This window comes from Erithacus rubecula (genome assembly GCF_903797595.1).
Source record: "Erithacus rubecula genome assembly, chromosome: 17".
NCBI lineage: Eukaryota > Metazoa > Chordata > Aves > Passeriformes > Muscicapidae > Erithacus > Erithacus rubecula.
The window spans coordinates 11,513,607-11,532,867 of record NC_136669.1 but is presented as its reverse complement, the minus strand read 5'-3'; the positions used below and the strand labels follow the sequence as shown (position 1 = coordinate 11,532,867).

Genomic DNA, 19,261 nt, shown 5'->3' with positions numbered 1-19,261 from the left:
GATGAGTCCATAGTTAAAGATATTTTTAGGCAGGTTGGTATTAGTACAGGTATTTTTTTCCTTTATTGAAATGAAAGATGGTAATGATACCTAATAACTATCCTCTTTAGTAATTAGCTAAGCAAATACATAATTGTTCCAGATTAAGTGCAGATGTTTTCCTCTTTAAGTAAAGCCTTAGTACACCAACCCTTTGAAAACAAACTATTTTAGCATTTTATTTTATTAAAAGATTTCTTATTGTATTGCAAACACTTAATGTTTTTTTACAAAATTACTTTGCCTTAATTTCATACTTCAATTTATTCAATATTGAAGAAATAAAGCAGGATAGAATGGCCAGGACTGCATCAGCTAGTGCAAAACTGTAGCCCAGTGTGTTCACCTGTGATATCAGCTGCATTGTAGGGGTTTATGTCTGTCATATGCATATCTTTTTTCCTTTTCTTGCCATGTCAGACACACTAAAAAGTTTATTCATTAATGTTTCAATCTTCCTGTAAGTCATATATCATTTATTATTAGTGATGGAATATTATTCCTGCTCTAGACATACCATAACTTACGTTAAGAATCATATACATCAAAAAATCTATCTTAAATCAGATACATTTTAATTCTGTTAATATTTATTTTCTGAAATTAAAGCCTTCACTTTTTTTTTTTAATTTTTTTATTTTTATTTTTATTTTTTTTAAACCTAAATGGAACAGCTGAAATCTCCTGGTTTATTATTCAGACATTAATTAATCCCCTTGCCTGCCAGCCCAAACTCAGCTGGAACATCCATCACTTTTTCAGTAAACAACTAAAATGGATGGAATTTGGTGGCTTAGAATCCCCTACTGTCGCCAGAATTTATTGTTGTTAAATTATGGTTGTTCAATAATGTTTGCAAAAGATGTGGATTGTGCAGACCTGCTGCTGCTGCATAATCCCATCAATTCCCAGAGCCATCCCCCACTGCTGATGGGATGGAGCTGAGCACGTGTGGGACAAGTTTAAACTTGAGTTTAGCCCCTAAATCTTACCCAGGTGAGCATTTTAACCACCACACCTGTGCTGGGCTGCATCAGTGTAAGGTTTTGTTAAAATTTAGGGGGATGGCATAAGGAGGTGATTCCAAATTGAGCTTTTTTTTTTTTTTAATTTTTTTTTTTTTATTGGGCTTTTCAGTATGAAAACACCCAATGCCTTGTGCAAAAGGCAAGATCCTGGGAGGTATTTCAGAAGGAACAGGTTCTCCTGGCTGGGTTTGTTACATCCCTGCCTCAGTTACAGGCTGGCTCAGGTCAGACTGGTGTTAATAAATGCTCCTGCACCATCAGGGCTGCAGCCCAGCTCTGTCCAGGGGAGCTGCTGGGGTGCAGCCCACAGCTCAGAGTTATTTCAGGAATAGACACAGAATATTTTGATTTGCAGAAGTACCTTTAGATTCTCTCAATTAAATGGAAAGATAAGGAAGAAGAAATATAGGAATGAGAGGGACATCTTTTTTTTTCTGTTATTTCTTTTTTTTTTTCCTTTTTCCTTTTTTTTCTTTTTTTAATCTGATCATTTCGTGTCCATTCTGTAGGAATTAAGATGCACCAGATTAAAGTCCCATTCCTGGCAGTGCTTATCTATGTTTTCATAAAATCCCACTGAAACTGAAAGGACTACTAAGTGGTTTCAGACTGAGTACAGGTAACAAAGTTTGCAGGATCAGAATTCAAATTTGTTTTCTAGCTGCAGTTTGGCATAAAAATTGCTAGAATATGTTTTTGTTTCTGTTTATTTTTCTTTTATTTTATTCTAATAGTTAATGTTTTAAACGATTGTTGCAAAACCAACAAAAGTAATCTCATTCTCATGTCCTATTAGTTAAGAAAAATGGAATTGCACACTCAAAAAACTTACCATTAGAATACCACCATAAAGTATAAAATCATTTTGCAGAAGGGAGTCCTTCCATAAAAGAAAACCCTAGAACAATGAAAGTTTCATACTACAAATTTCTGCTTGTTTAAATGTATAATAACAATGAAGAAAGCTTTGGTAAAATGTACAGCAACACTGATAACTTTTGAAGTTTTTGACCATTTTCTATCAGTTATAAATCAACACTCTAGACAGCTCTGTATATACATTTAGAAATCTGTTTATGTGTGTATGTATTAATGTGTATATTACATTAGCACCTCTTTCTTCAAATAAGGAGAACTCCAGCGTGCCTCCCAAATTAAATCAGAAGCTTCTCACATACTAACTTGGCTATTATTAAATCACTTAACAGATTTTAAAAACAAAAGGCATATATTTGCATTACCAGTTAATAGAAGGCAGCTGTTAACTCAGCTGCATATTAAATTGATGTTAAAGTGTTTGTGTAGGTATTTGAATGTGTGATGGGTGAATCTGTGTTTTGTTCTTGAGATTCTCTGTCAGCCAGGTAAAGATTTGCATAAATAGTAAGAACTTAAGTTAAGTAGTGTTGATTATGAGAATAAGTACAACATAAGAAATTAAAAAATTACAATGAGTATTCTTTTCAGAATCTTTGAAGTTACTGTCTTATCTTGCCTTGTGGCTCCACTTTGTATGTTTTTCTAATTTTTAGTATAATTAGGTTTTTATCTTTCTCTTTAGCTGTTTGAACAAAAGTTAACTGGTAGTGCTGTGAATTAAGGAGAGTGACAGAAAATTTTTACTCAACTCCCACAAAACATTTGCAATTCCAAGAAGGGACCATTTCTCAGGCAAGAAAATAGGAAAAATCCAAACAGAATTTGGGGGATTTCTTTCACTGAATGGAGTTACTCTGCTTAGATCCATGGAACCAGTGATGTTTTCTGCTGTGAAAATTTCTTAATGGCATCCTAAATTACGAGCTTTACAAGATAGGAAGAAGTATTCGTAGAAGAAATAAAAGTTTAAGATAGAGGATGGGTTTGGGTATATGAAAATCCTCTCCAGGGGTCTAAACCATGGAGATTAGTGCTGAGGAGGGGGATTTACTTTTCCTCACCACTCCTGGAGCTTTGGGAAAAAGAGAGTTACATCCTCAGTGTCTTGTGGCAAGTGAGGTGTGGCATTGTGCTAAAGTTGTGGAGAATAAGTGTGGAATCAGGTGTTCTGGGAATGGCTGGAGCTGCAGCTGCTGACAGAGCACCTCGGAGCTCGGCTTCAGGATGGATTTAGGAAAAATAGAAGCTGTGCTTAAGCTGCTTGGGAGAGAAACAGGGACCACTGCTGTACACAAATTATCAATGGGAATAAATACCTGAGCTCTCTGAGTAGCAGAAATAACCCAAATAACCCAGGGAATTGTCCTGAGAGCTACTTAACTTTTTGGTTGATGGTTGGCTAATTAGTTTTGTAGTCCATACCCATTATTTTTCTCACTGCTTGGTGTCAGTTTGGCTTTAGTTTGATATTTGGTCTCCCCTTTGTGTAAAGTAATGTAGAAATGTCTTCCCTTTCTTTTTATTATTATTTGCCCCCCTTTTTATTTTTGTTGTAACCAGTCACTTTGTGTAATAGATGGCACTGCAGAGAGGAAATGGGTGAACACTGGCAAAATTCAGCAAAGGGAAATGAGGAGCTGTGGTGAGTGGCTGATTGCTCAGGAGCAGAACAGAGTTCAGGCTAAAATAGAAATTTAAAAAACCCAGTTTCAGTAGAACTTAAACCATGTCAGCACTGCCTGTGTGCAAAGCACCATGTGCAACTTGCAGAATGTGAAAGCTCAGGGTTGTAGAGGAGCCCTTGGATAACTTTGGGAAGCATGCAAAGGCATTGTAGTGCTAATGCAAGAATTACTTCAAAGGGTTGGTGTATGTTTCTAAAATGTTCTTCACTGTCAGATTTCTCCAAAATATTTGCCATTTTAAACAGTGTTTAATTTAACTTAGGGTATAAAAGGCATTTTGGTAGGATTTGAAATGATTGTTTTAGTCTAGTATTATAAAGGAGGGTGTTTGTCATAAGCAGAATTTCAGATTTGGCCCACTAATGTGGGATTCTGGATTTTTACCAGTTGCATGTTCTATATGTGGAAAATAATATGCAGAACAAGTAAATGAAGCAGTTCAACTTATTCAAAACGTTTGCATTTTTCTTCTTTTATCAGAGTTTCTTTTTCTATTCACATCATGTGATTTTCTTTGTTAATATGAGAAAGTTTATACTTTGTTCTGAAAGTACTTTTATTTTGTTGGTGGTTTTCTTTTTTTTTTCTTTTTTCCTTTTATAAAAAAATAAGTAAAGGCTGTATAGTTTGACAAAAGTTTAAGTTACCCTAGTGTTGCATGAGAACAGTGTTTCTTATGATCACAACAGCATGACTAAGTAGGCAATGTTTAGAGTATATTGACATTCAGTGTTGAATTTTGTGCACATGTTTTTTATTTTGTTGATATATCTGCATGTCATTAAAATGTGATTCATTTTCTTTTCTCATTAGTTCATTTTTTTTTTTCCACGTGAAGACACTGTAATTTATTTTAATTTCATTTTCTTATTGTTAGATTTATTTTCCTCTGTAGTGACATGTAGAAAGGTATTTTTGGTATCATTCTTTGACTTTCTCAGAGGGTATTATCTAACTGATGACAGGGAAAAAAAAAAAATTTGTTCACATTTGTTGCTTATTTATTGCACATCTCAATACAACTATAATTTTTCTAATTTGCATGTTACAGAAATGAAGCGAGGACAAGAAAATATTAAATTAAAGAGAGAGAACATAAGCAAACAAGTGGTCATTGACTGAAATAATAATGTGCATGTTGTTTTCCCCCCTTCTCCCTCCTGCATGCAGGGATTTGGTTTCGTAACTTTCGAAAATAGTGCTGATGCGGACAGGGCGAGGGAGAAATTACACGGCACCGTGGTAGAGGGCCGTAAAATCGAGGTGCATGTTCAAAATATTTTCCTTTTCATCTTTTTTATAAATGTCTGCTTCACTCTCATTTGTTGTTTCAGATGCATCATTGGTGTCTTCTGTGTGCTCCCCTTTCCCCTTCCCGTTGTTTATATATATATTTATATATAAAGAGAGAGAATCTGGCCTTACTTGGGTTTTTTATTATTATTTCTTTTGTAATTATTATTATTATTATCATTATTGCTGAATGGTGGATGACAGATTTGAAAAAAAAAATAAAGCTTTAATATTTTGAAGTTATTATTTTGGATGTTTTGTAAATCAATGGGTGCAGTAGATTCCAAAAACCAGCCAAGAAAAAAAAAATTAGAAAAATTGAATACAACAAAAAAAAAGTGTGACAGACAAAACAAAAACAAACAAAAGGTTGTTTTTTTCTTTTTTTTTTGTTTTCTTTTTTTTTTTTCCTTTTTTTTTTTTTTTCTTTTTTTTTTTTTTTTTTTTTTTTTTTTTTTTTTTTTTTGCTGCAGGGTTGATGTGGGATCCACAGTGGCTTTCAAAAAATTAAGACTGGGAAAGAAGCATCCAAAAGATGCACAAGAAACAAAGCCAGACTAGAGACTGAGCAATCTTCACATTTAATTTTAACAAAGCCACGAGGCTCTTTTGGTGGGTGGCCTGAGCCATGCCCACCTCCTAAAACCTCCACCCACATTTGCCACGCCACTGGATCCCCTTCAACACTGCCTCAGTCGTATTGGTTAGAATTAAAAAAAAAAAAAAAAAAAAAAAAAAAGAAAGAAAAAAAAAAAAAAGAATTACCAATTGAAAATGCTGTCGTCTTTTGAGTAAGATGTTGCATATTTTGCCTTTTCATTTTCCCCCCTCGACGGTAGCGCTTAGGGCCCTCACCAAACTCTCAGTAACCATGGTAACTGTATACATACCCATGCTGGCGATGGTGCTGAATGGTAAGTGGAGAAGTCCATCTGCCGTTTCACGTATTTAGCGCTGATATACCACGTGGATTTTTTTGACTTGTTGTATTAAGTTTTCTTGATGCTACATTTTTTTCTATATATTGGTACGCCTGTAATTGAGTGTACGTTTTAAGCGAGCCTGGGAGGCACTGATTGGATTGAGGATATGACTTCGTGCACATCTTACTCAGATTGTTAACTCCATATTGTGTTAAATAATGCACCCTCTTTTTATCCTTTTGTTAGCTGTGATTTTAAAGCTTGAATGATTTTGTTAATTCTTGCAATGAAAAAGGCTCTTGTTCCAAGTGTTGAATGCTAGATGTTGCTTTTCCAATGGTACTTCTCTTCTAAAGGGTTATGTTGCACACTGCTAAAATTCGTTTGTCCCTTTTTTGACATTTTCTTTGTTTCCTTGTACCTTGTCTCTTTCCTTTCTACTCCACTGCATGTTCCTTCATATAATCTTTTTTTTTTTTTTCTGTTTTGAGTATTTATTGTATCAGTGTTATCATGGAATACAAGCATGCTCTTAAGTCTTAAATTATGCAGTACCTTTTAATTTGCTTTTAATGTCTTTTTATTAAAGTTTAAATGATATGATGTTGCTTTATTGAAATGATTTGTAAGTTAAAATGGTTATGAAAGTAAATGTAATTATAAATAGTATGATTTTGTTATGCACCTGTTGCCTTCTATAAATTAAATTGCATTTTATTTTCACATGACTAATAGCAGTAATAATGCATGCTTTTAATAGTGACACGGGCCCTCCCCGTAACCCTTTCTAATCCCCTGTTCTATGTGCTTAGGTAAATAATGCCACAGCACGTGTAATGACAAATAAAAAGACCGTCAACCCTTACACGAATGGTAAGTGCATGTTCCCCCTGCTCCGGGTGACTGTCCCTGCCTGCAGAGCCCAGTCCTGCTCCTGGGGTGCCCCCTCTGCATCCCCTGCATTCCTGGGGCTCACACTCCCAAGGCACGAGGGGCTGGGTGTGCATTCCACCCTGCAGAGCTTGGCTGGGTCACAGCCCCTCTGACTGGAATCCCAGTGCTTGGGGGATTTTGTGACCTGATGGCAGGGATGTTCTCAGCTTGGTGCAGTGTTAGTGCACTGGTGTGGGAACTGGTGGGAGGATTCAGCTTGGTTTGGGGGATGGAGGGAGGGAGACCACCGAGAATATCTTGCCTGTTGAACCTTTTAGTACCAGGACACACATCTGGTTAAAGATCATTTTCTACATCTTCCTCCCACAATTTGTTGAAGAAGGGCAGACTGGCATCAGGTGCTGCTTCCAGCTTTTTCCTTTTTCCATGGAGAAATCACAATTTCAAGCTATCTGAAAATAAAATTCATTCTAATACTGACCTAAGTTGATGCAGTGTTGTACCTTAATGATAGAAAAGGAATCCATAGTTATTTTAGGGATTTGGAAACAATGCATCTTTTAAATGTTTCCTTTGGGAGTGTTTGATCATGTGGTTGAGTGTGCCTTTACTGGTTCAGAAAATTCAAATTCAAACAAGTTCCTAACTCAATGTAAAAGAATAGCTCATGAACTGAAGTTAATTGCAATTAAGCTTTCAGTTTTTCTATGTAGTTGTTGGTATTTGCTTTTCAATTTAATTCTGTTTTTCCTATCCAGTAGAAAGCAGATGAAATATGCACATAAAGTTTTCCTGAGGTAGATTAGACTCTTCTCCATTTTGAAATACAATAGATCATATTTTCTGTATTGAGGTCTCATTAGTGAGGTTTTACTAAAATCCAGGGCACACAGTGGCTTTATTTTTTTAATGAAAGGCTCATCATTTTCTCATAACACAGTAAAAATAAAACACAGGGATGGTTTTCACATGATGTGATAATTGAGCTAATTAAAATGATCTGGAGAAGAAGGGCCTGAAATTCCTCAAGCTTTCTTAGAAACTGTTTTCTTCCTCATTTTGTATGTGAATGTGAAGCTTGGCAAATTATGCAGATGGGAAAATCTCATTGGTTTTTACTGGTTTTAAAGCATCCCAGTGAATCTAGAAAGAAACACGAGGCTTGACTGGATCACACAGAGATTTTATTGCAATGCAGAGCTAAATTAGCCATGTGCATATGAGACTATGAACTCTGCCTGCTATATTGTAATGATAAAAGTAGTTTTTCTATAAATTATGGTATTTTGTATTCATATTATCCTAAGGCTACAAAACTGTTCATGAGCAAATAATATGTTACATATCAGCCCAGCCTGTGCTGAAGGAAGGGAATGCTGGCAATGAGAGATGGGAGATTTTTAACCATGTGGTTTTAGAGGACATTCATATTTATGCCCAGCACTGCTGAATTACTTAGGTCATGCATTCTCATTTATTAATGTTCAAGACCAGGATGAGCAAAATCTGCTCCAAAGTATTTCCCACTTGAAGTGTTTTGTTTGTCATTTCTGTTCTATCTGATCTGGATTTCACCAAAAGTATGAAATACCCTGTTCAGTGCCTAAATAATTAGCATTTATTTATTGTGAACCCAGACATCCAAGGTGCTGCATGCAGAATATTCTTTTGCACAGCTGTATCCACCAAGAAAACCTTATTTCAATTCATAGCTTTTGATTATTTTAATATTTTTTGACTTTTTTTTTTTTTCTAATGTCTGAAGTCCCCTAAAGTAAACACACAAGGACAGTCACGTCCCTCTTGCATAATCATCCCAAGCAACAAGGAGTGAAGTGCAGACATGTAAGGGGCTTCATTTAGTTTCATCAGTGCTCATGCTATCAGTCATCCTGGCATGGTACCACTCTAGTTCTTTATCATTTTGTCAGGAATTAACCACTGCTGAGCTGATTATTTATTGAAGATTATTGTTGTCTAAAGTAAAGGTCTCATGTTTTAAATAAACTGTAAGGCCAGTTTTTTCCACCACTTTACAATTTGCAAGATTCTTACAATGCAGGTAGCCAGAAACATTTTGTTTGCACATGCATTTCTTTGCATTTCAAAGTGTGTGCTGTGACTGGCATGCTGTTGGCAGGTGTTCAAAAGGTAGTTGGGGCACATGTTGTATTCTATCAAAACGTCAGGAACTGCTATTTATTTTAATTTAAAAACAAGATACACTCTGTTTTGTGTTCCATTCCTGAATACAGCTGGTTGCTTGATAACAGGGCTCATGTTGTTAATAGGATTGCCCAAGTCAGTAGATTTCAAGGTACAAACACTTGATTTTTAAAAAAAATATATATACAGCTTTGCTCAAATAAGTGATGTGCTTTTGTGTCCAAATAGCCTTTGAAATAAGTATGCTTTCCAGTGACTTTTGACTCTCCAAATGAGTAGTTGCTGGGAGAGCTTTTTTTCATGGGTTTGCTGTCAGTCAGGATGGTTTTGATGGCTCACCTCATGCTTTGGAGATACAACTGCTTTCTCTTTGCAAAGAAATTCTGTGTTAGAAGCACTGCATGTTAGCAAAAATATTTGAGACATTTTTAGATGTTCCAAACTATCCTGTTCACAGTACTTTCTTCTGATGCCCATGCTGTGATTCAGGATGCTCATCCAAGGGTTGTAGGGTATAGAGAATTATGGGCATGTACATTTAGAGAACTGCAGCAATAAAGGAGGAACATGAAACAGAGATCTGTAGAAGGATAAATACAATTTAAAGTTTATACTAGTGGTGCTTTGGATGTCAGCCTTCTGTTGCTCTAAATTTAGCTTTTAAATCACATCTAGTGCCTATTAGCGCAGTTAAATCCTCTCCCACTCCCTGTCCCCCCTCCCTGGGTAACAAACAGGAGGGAAGAAATGGAGTCACAGGGTTCTTTCCTACCCAAGCCTTTCTCTGGCCATGGTGGCCTCTCCAATCTATGCAGCAAAAATAATCCTCTCTGTGTTGCTGTGCCCCATTTTCTACCACAGCTTGTTACCCCAGGATCATTTCCTTCCCTTTGGCACACTGGACAGGTGCTTCTCTGGATGACTGGGGAGCTGGGTCAGGCAGAAAGTTTTTCCTTTCTTTTGCTGGTTTTTAAGTTTCAAGCTTTTACAGTTTCAACTCAAGAAGGAGATTAATATTGTGACAGCAAGAAAAATGCACAAAATTACACCCACAGCCGAGAATTTGCCTCCTCCAGCTGCTGCAAAAGGGTTACTTGGCAGCTGCTCACTCAGATACATCAACTCCCATCACACTTGATTAACCCACACAGCTATGGGCCAGCACATTGTTGGCTGACAAGATAAAGTTAAGTTTAATTACTGTTATTTTCACGATGAATGAAGTATTTCCTCCATAGGCTTCAAAAAGTTAGATGAGACAGCCGTCACTGGGAGAGTGGTAAGGAGCTGAAATATGAGACTGCCTTTCAGCTGTGAAGAACAATCTGTGTCTTCCAAGATTATTTTTTTTCTTTCTCTCAGACAAACTGTGGCACTGTTAGTGTAACTTAGAAGCTGAGAGATGTCTGTCAGCTGCTTTGACAGCAAAAGCTGACAGATCTAAAATTCTGTCCAATCTTTCATTTTGGGTGGTGTTGATTAGTGGTCTTCTGAGGAAGTACTGAATTTGAAATATTGGATATTCCTTTGCTTATATAAAGTTATATTTTTACCCAAAGTCTCAAAATTTGAGTGATTTTCTATCACACAAAATTTGGCTAAGAGCTATGTTAAATTCTCATGTTCCTATATATAATCGTGTGGAATGCAAAATTGAATCAGGTTAAACTCTTTTGGTATTTTAAGGAGGAAAAACCTTTTAGCCCTTCTTGGCCTTCTTTCCAGCTTCTCTAACTGTCTTGGGTACACAGAGCAGCTGCAGTCACTTCATGCAAAGATGCTCACTCTGAACTTGAGTTGCCTTTCAAAACCACACCTCCCCTCTCTTACTGAGCAGTTAATTACTGGGAAATAGTGACTGTGCATGAGGTACAGATAGCTTGAAAGAGTGGGAATAGTTTGTTTGTTATTGAGAGTTTGCATTGCACTTTTTCAGTCTTATAATGCCTTGATGTTTTATGATTTTCCACTGTGCTTTTGCATTACATGATATGGCTAAGGCAGAAATAAACCTAGTGTGCATTTAAATTCTAATCATGGCTTTTGTGATTTCTGAAAAGCCTTGTTGTCAGTGTCTGAATTGTATTTTGATTCCAGAAGCAGTTCTAAGTTCTATTTTAAGTACCATAGCTCTGCAGTTTACAATGTGCTTTTGCTCAGGGTTTTTTCCTTTGTTCCCATTTACAAAAAGTGCTTCCCACTCCTCTGATTTGAGTGTGCTTTAGGAAAACCCCTAATTTTTTTAATTCCAGTAGTTCAAACTAATTGTTCACTTAAGGAAAAAGAGAGTGTGGGTGGGGGGATGTTCTGTGGAGTTTGCAGTTACCTGGGAGAGGATCCACCTGTGGCTGAGCCAACCACAGTAATTAGCAGTACACACAGCTGAGAACACTAATGAGTTTGCAGCACTTTCTCTTGCTCTTTCCCCTCCAGTCCCTCCAGCCTGGTTATCTTTAACATGGTTTGCAGCCAGCCTGGAGACTCCAGCCTTGCCTGGCAATGCTGTAAGGTGTGGGCAATAATTTGGAGTTTGGCCAGAGCACAGGTACAGGAGGTCTGTGAGTGCTGTGCTGTGGTTCTGTGGCAGTCTTGGGAGGACAGTGATTAATTTAGAGCAAGGCAGTGGCTGAATTGTGCCCCTTGAGACCTGGCATTTGACTGAACCCTGTGGAGCATCTCCTTCCTGTCACAACAGGCATTTCCAGGTTGTGGCTGTGCTGTTATTTTGCCAGGGTAGAATTGAAATGTTCTGATTATTTGGTTGTCCTGTCACCCTTGCTAGCAAAGAAGAAATGTGTGTAGCCAGAGAATGAATGAACTGTCCTGGCTCCTCTCCTCATAACCAGAGAGCCAAAACATTGGCTAAGAACTCATCTGCCCTGTACTAGAGGCCATGGGGACACCTGAACTAGTGCTGACTTCATCCCAGAGCTTAAGGAATATATCCATGTGCATTTCTGCCAGGGTAATTCCACATGCCATTTACCCCATTGCCACATGCCTGGAGAATGCTTGTTTCATGACTTATTTCTATACCTCAGACTCTGAAATGAAAGATCAGTGATCAAAGATGCCTATGAAACTTGAATTGCATTGACCTTTCTTGAAGTAATTTTGTCTATATTTTCTATACAATAGTAGTTATAGTAATAGTAATAATAATAATTATAATAGTTGTTATTATCACTAATTGCAGTTTTAACTTTTATGTTTTTTCTTTGCTGCAGGCTGGAAATTAAATCCAGTTGTTGGTGCAGTTTATAGTCCAGAGTTCTATGCAGGTAAGGATTGCTCTATGATTGTCCCCCTGGCCATATTTTATTTTAGGGTTCTTTTAAACATACAAAACTACAGAATCTGTGTTTGCTGTGACATTTGCTTTCTTTGTGTGATTCACATTATTTACAACTCATTTATACATTTGTGATTCAAGATTTTACCTTACCTGGGCATAATAAACTTTATATAGAAAATATATCAATGCCTTTTTATTGGAAAATAGATAGTATAACATTAAATGTACTACAATATCCCAGTCTTATATGAGATTTTATTTTATTTCATATTTTAGTGCAGTCACCTTCTTCCATTCTTTAGTAAGGAACAACAGCAAAAAAAATCTTATCTATTCACAGATATATATATATAGTACATACATGAATATAGACATACATAGGTATAGAGTATATGCAATCATAAGCATTTCCTGAGCATTTTTCTTGACATTTTATAGTAAGTTTTTCAGTTTGATGTTTTTGTATTTTAAATCTATTTTTTCACCAGACTGAGACCAGGTTCTGATTCTGGTTGCAGCTTGAAGTTAGAGATTCAGTTTTTGTCTGCCAGAAGTCAGTCATGACTAGCAGCAGTTTCTAAATATGCTTTAGGAACAGAATTGAAAATAAACCTATTTTTAGTCTGAAACCCAGTTGATTCCAGAGGAGTTTGAATGCTGCCCACAAATAGCCATCAGGAAAGCATTTTTCTTGGATGGTTGTTAATCATGGGAAGAAGCTGGGGAATCTCCAGCTCATGTAGATATTAGAGATATTCGAGTCTCCAGTTGACAAAGCTAAAAAACTTCTGTTAATTTGAGGGACTTGAAGAGATTAAAATTGTTGAAAAAGACACTATAACAAACACATATTTGTGGTTAAAAAACATATTCTATTGAGATAGATAAAAATATTCCAATTAGGGTAAAAGGGGCATGGTATAATAAAAATGCTTACTTGGCATTCATGGAATTGCAGTATTTGGTGCAGGCAGAATTTATTTCCTTGCTGATGTATGTCTGTGTTGAAAACAGGAATTTAACATTGATCTCGTTTGAGTAGTTAGTGAACCAACCCTGAACCTGCATAAATTAGAAAGTTAGAGTTATTAGTCATTTTATATAAATGACTTTGTGTTAATGACAAATATAATAATATTCCCATAGTACAGTAATCAATTTTCTAATACGTATGCAGAATTAACAATCTGACTTATAATTGTCTCATGAAGTAGGGCATGAAGAGTTCACATAGTTTGTAAATTAAAATCAATATTTTCAATCTCTCCTGAAGGTAATTTTCCTAATTTACTGGACTTTTCCCTAACATTTATTTTGTCTTTTAATTATAAAATGGCAGGTTATTGATTTTTTAGTATAACCTCCTAAAGTCCCAAGTGCATTTTTATTGCCAACACTAGGGAGGTGTTTGCCCTTCTTAATGAGAATCTTTAATTACCATTAGAAGAATATTAATTTAATTTTATGAATTATGACACGAACTCCACCACACCTTTGCAGAAAGTTCCATCAAGACACTTCATTTATTTCAGATTTTTTTTTCTGTCTATACATGCAGGAAGGTTTATGTTTTGTTGGTTTTTTCCAATGCATTTCAAATGCATTTTTTTATATTGAGTAAAATATGATATCCCTCACATTTAAACATATAAACTTTCTTTTAAACAATTGAGTTAAAATTATGCAGATCTCCTAAAATCATTAGGAAATGAACCAGTAAAGCAACATTGCAACTCTTGCACGTCGGAATAGAACACTTTACTTTTGGGTTCACTCCATCTTCTTCCTTAGAGAAGAAGCAATTGAGTTTTTGAAGATTATAAAATCAGAGGTGTGATTTTGAAGACAGTCAGGGTTCTACTTGTTTAGTTTGCACCGCCAGTGCGAGAAGTTCCTTTAGCTCCTAACAAATGATGAAAAATTTGGCCACTTCTGAAATAAAGATGATACATTTACAGAGAAACTGTTGATTTAAAGTACCTTTAATCTTCATAAATAAGTGCAAAACAGAAGGTTATACAAAGCTGTCAGGATGGCACTGATGAATGGCAAATTCCCCCGTCTCTCAATTGCCGGCGGCGCCGCAGCCGCGAGGCTTCCCCGTATTGTACATCAAATCTGCCAACTCATTTCTGTGATTAAATATTCCATCAGTGCAGGCTAGAAGGCGGTAAAGCTTAACAAGATTCATAAGATGCACCACTTGAATACACATAACTCACTTCCTTGGATGGAGAGCACCCCGCGTGCACAGGAAAATTAGAATTGAGTTAAATTACTCCGTAAGACAAGATCAATAGAGAAAGGAGAAGATCCCCTAATGCAATGCAAATCTAAGATATAGTTATGTCCTGACAACTTGAAGCAGACAATTAAAGTCAAATAGGGAGGAACACAGTGTAAATCAACCCTAAAACCTTGAGGATAATGGTAAACAGTTGGACCAGTGACATGATTGTCATAGCTCGGGGTTTTTTAGAGTGTACACTCCTGTGAAAAAAAGCCTTTGTTGAGAAAACAGCTGAAAATGGAGACTCCAAGATGCACAACAGGCACTGTGGTGGGAAAGTTTTACTTATGGAGAGCAAAATACTGTATATTTACAAAACACTATGGGTTTTTCTTCCTGGGTAGCCCTTCTAAGGCTGTTTTTGTGCCTGTGAAGTGCTCGTGCTGCAGTAAATTACACTGCTCAGGCAGCGTGGCTCTTCAGCCGTGATGGAGTTGGTGTGGATTTCCAGGGACACCTTTGGGAGACAGGAGACTCCTGCTGCACTTCCAGGGCTCCCTGATGGCCTCCAATTCCTGCCCTTCCCACCCTTCTGCTGGGAAGTCCTAAAATTATATCTTAGCAAAAACTAAAGGAACTTTTTCTTTTTCATGTATCATTCCAGCTTTTCACAGAATTGCACTTTTCCATATATGATAACGGATAGGAAATTTTTAAAAAGATGACTTATGTCCACACAGTCTCCCTCTAGCAAATAAAAGCATACTATTTAAGGGGGTTTTCTTCTTATGAGAAAGGAATGCTTAATGAAGTTGTGTTACCCATTTCTTTATTAAATTCTTAGGCAGGTTCTAATAAGGAAATATGTAAGAAGCACTCTATGATTTGTCTCACAAAGTCTTCATGGAAATTGGGATAATTTTTTCATCTGTTTGTATTTCCATCCAGTTTTAAATAAATCCCATAGTTTTCCCGTGTTTAAGCTAGAGTCTGTTTTTTTCCCCATACACTCATTTATGGCAGGGAAAATACAGATTTGTAGCTGGGTTTCTTTACTAGGTATTCTCTGGTACTTTCTTTGTTTCTGTGGTTTGTTATAATATCATTTTCACCTGCTTATTTTTATATAGTGTATATTTTATCTGTAATACCAAGCCTTTCTTTCTGCCTCAGGCAGTCTGACAGCCAAGTTCCATGTTGTTCCTTTCAGTTATTGCAGATATTTTTGTTTTTCTCTTTTGGGCTTTGGAACAATGAATTTTTGAGCACTCTCCTTATTGAAATATAGGATATTGTTGCACCTGTGTTACTACAGCAGATCAGTCCTGTACAGCAGGTAGCTTGAGACACAGTAAGGCCATTTTAAAAGATTTTTTTTTATTCCTGGCAGAAAACAGTTTTGTTGGAGAGGATCATTTTTGGCAGTTCCCAAATGCAAAGTGAGGGAAAAGATGTTACAAAAATTACCTGGAGATCTAGTGAATTCTCTTTCAGAGAGCAGGGGAATTCACAGCAACTCAATGAGAAAATATTCTTGTCTGGTCCTAACCAACAAACAGTATATCAGAAATTTAAAAATTTAATTTGACAGTGGAGAAAGGAAGGACTGAAGATTGGAAGTGAAGAACCATTACAGCAAGTCACTGAGCACAGCTCAGTGGAAAGCAGAAGATTCCATCCTCCTTTTACTTAAGGCACTATTATTTTTCCTGAGTTGTTAATTAAGTTTTAGGAGTTTCAGGAGGTAGTTTCAAGTCATCCTACATAGCTGAGTAGTTGTATTCACTTCACAAATAGCCTTAACCCAGTGAAGACTAATGTAAGCACCCAGTTTCTTGGGCAGTTATTTCATGATCACTGGCAAAATTTTCCCCATCACTCAGAATGAAAGAGAGGGGAAGAGTCTGTGCATTTTTAACTATTTTATAAGCCCTCAGAAGACAGAGAGGTTTTAGATGCCTGGGGCTTTTTGAAATCCAGCAGTATCCACCAACAATCAGATTTTGTAGCAAATTTCCTTTCAAAAAATTGTTCAGAAGTTTGGAATAGAATGCTGTATATAATTAGAAGTAAAAAGCTACCATAGCAATATATATAAAGTCATGCCCTTAAGTAAGATGAATCCAGGGGAAGAGAGGATTCCTGTACACTTGCTAATACTAATTCTCTTTGTTCATGTCTTAAAGCATCTATTTCTGGAGTGTAAGAGCACCTGGGATTCATTTCATCTTTCTAGTGTTTCTCTTTGAATTTAAATGAGTCTTACATAAGCTCAACAAATACCCTAGAAACACTTCTCAGTGTTTGGAGTTTGGGAAGCTGAATTATATGCTTGCACAGCATTCTAATCCTGGGGTAAAAGTTCACTCTATCATATCTCCAAAGCAGAATTTTTCTAAAAGCTCCATAGATTAACTCATTTTACCATTTGATTACATACACTTGGATTCAAACTTTGCTATTGACTAAGCAGATTTTCCTAAATAAATATATTTGCAATACTGTTAGCTAAGCAGCTTAAATAGTTTTCTACTACAGTCAAATAATTATTGTTTAATATTCCACCTGTGTTATGTAGATACTTCTTTTTCAAAGTATAACACGCAGCTATAAGTGTTTTTTTCAAAAATCATGATGTTTAAAGTACCATCATACAAATGAGGAGTTCCTAGGTAGGTTAACACCACTGATGACAGATAATGCAATTCTAAAACTCTATGGAGCTTTTACAAGCCATTATAGAGGAAATCCTGGTTTATGAAAGATAAATAAAGCCAGAAAAAAATGGAATTCAACAACTGCACTAGCTGTTTACTAAAATAAAAAATAAATAATAAGAATCCAGAATTAATTATGCCTTTTGCTATATTATAATGAGTTCTTCATTAAAATGTATACCCTCATGGAAACTAAACAAAGCTTATTCAAAGCTAATGCCACTGACTTACTTTTTCAAACATTAATTTAGTCAATTGGCTATATATTTAAATCTGGAGCAGGATTAATCTACCTATATTCACCATTGTATTGAAGCCTGCACAATTTAAAGAGGTGAGCATAGATACTGTCAGTGTTACCCTTCTGAAGGTGTTTCTCTTGGATTTGTATCACACAATCTTGGATTTGTATCACACGAATATAATTTGACATTCTTCTATGTGATCTCCAGAAGAAATTCCATAGACTTGATTATTTAATTGTAAATCTTTAACTATAGATACAACTTTATGCCTGAAGATAGGAAACTGTTAAGAAGGGAGTTTTTGCTTTTTCAATGTAAAATTTTGTGACTTTTGACCCCAGTCTATTATGTGGAACCATTTGATACTGGATTAGGATGGGTTTGTGCACAAACAGAATCAGTAGAAACAGGAAATCTGTATTTGCTGAGAGGTGTAGTTCTTTCAAAATAGGGGAAAGGATGTGTTTGGGGGTGGGTTGCATCTCTTTGCTCTATGGTAAAATCTTGCTGAGATGTAGGTCTTGATCTGCTGACCATGTTTCCATGTTTCTCCTGAGTTCAGATAGGAGGTTTCCTTGTTTTTTTACATCTTATTAAATAACCCAAAAGAAAGCCTTCTGAGCCATAAGGAGCTGCACTGTCCTTTCTTTGTCACTGTGTTGTTTCCAAGTTCTTGTGTTTGTTCAGATGTTTTTATTGTGGATATAATGGACCAAATTTTATAGGGCTAAAAAAGTTAAGTACTGTTCCTTACTCACAAAAAAAAAAAAATCTTTAAAGGAAAATTATCTTTGGACTTCTCTTACATCACTCTGGTGCTCAGTGAAAAGGTGTTTTATGGCTTTCAGGTTAGTGAGAGAACTAAAATGAATTAAATAAATAAGGTTAGAGCCTCTCCAGGCTGTGTATGGTGTAGGTTTTGAGGCTGGATATAAATCCAGCTGTTTTAGAGCTGCTGCTCCTTTTTACCAAGTGCTTGGGCAACAGGGGTGAGCCTGGGTGGGCACTGCCTGGGCCTGAGCTAGGGCTGCAAGGTGCATTTTTAGAATAAAACTGGGGCTTTAATCCAAGTACCAGCCAGGAATAGATGTAAAAAGCACTGGCTTAAGGATCTCTCAGAGGAAAATTTAAGACAAGCTACAAGGTCATCACTAAAAGGTTTGTTTGTTCAGAACTGCGTGGGATATTTGCAATGCTAGATAAGTTGGTAGCAGTTATGTGGAGGAATAAATTCCTGTGATTAGAAGAATAACCAAGTTAGGAAGATCCATGTGTTAGGATGGACAGTCAGGCAGACAAACCATTCTGAAATGTAAAGTAATAAAGTAATATGTGAAATGTAAAGTTAATAGAGTTAAGTGGAATGGAAAACAACTCTGCTCTGTGTTAAACCTTGATTACATCTGTAAATTAATGCTAAAGCAGTTTAAGATTATGGTTAATTGTGTTCCAAACATATTGCTAATGTTTTATCCTCCTTCTTATGCATTTTTTTTCCCATTTTGGGCACTGGATGACAGGATCCCCAGTATGCACTGTAATTGCATTTCATAATACTTATTGAGAGCAACTTTTAAAATACAGTTTTCATTCATTTGTTTGTTATGGAGGTAGCTGAGAGGGGCCTGTGCTTTACAAGCTCTGTTGGTTTGGTGCTCTCAGATTTTCTTTGGAAATCTCCAAGCATAGAATTGCTTCTAGTAAAAGTGAGTGCTTTGGAAACTTTGGAAACATTGCATTACCATTTTTGTAATGTTTTTTTATGCTCCTGAAATTCTGGAACCTGTCTGGGCTAGGGAAGAAATAGACTAGTTAAAGCCAGGATTATGCATGATGATTCAATTTTTGGTCTTTTATATTCTCAGCT

At 36.3% G+C, this 19,261-nt stretch overlaps 1 protein-coding gene across 50 annotated transcripts in view; it reads left to right on the top strand.

Annotated features, from left to right (window-relative positions):
* The window catches only part of RBFOX1 (RNA binding fox-1 homolog 1), a 1,017,140-nt gene that overhangs the window by 930,294 nt on the left and 67,585 nt on the right, over window positions 1–19,261 (top strand). For all 50 annotated transcript variants that reach the window (XM_079320751.1, XM_079320738.1, XM_079320785.1 and 47 more), the window contains 3 exons: window positions 4,802–4,894; window positions 6,660–6,720; window positions 12,135–12,188. In XM_079320751.1, the coding sequence (XP_079176877.1) occupies window positions 4,802–4,894; window positions 6,660–6,720; window positions 12,135–12,188 (208 nt within the window). The remainder of the gene's footprint in view (window positions 1–4,801; window positions 4,895–6,659; window positions 6,721–12,134; window positions 12,189–19,261) is intronic.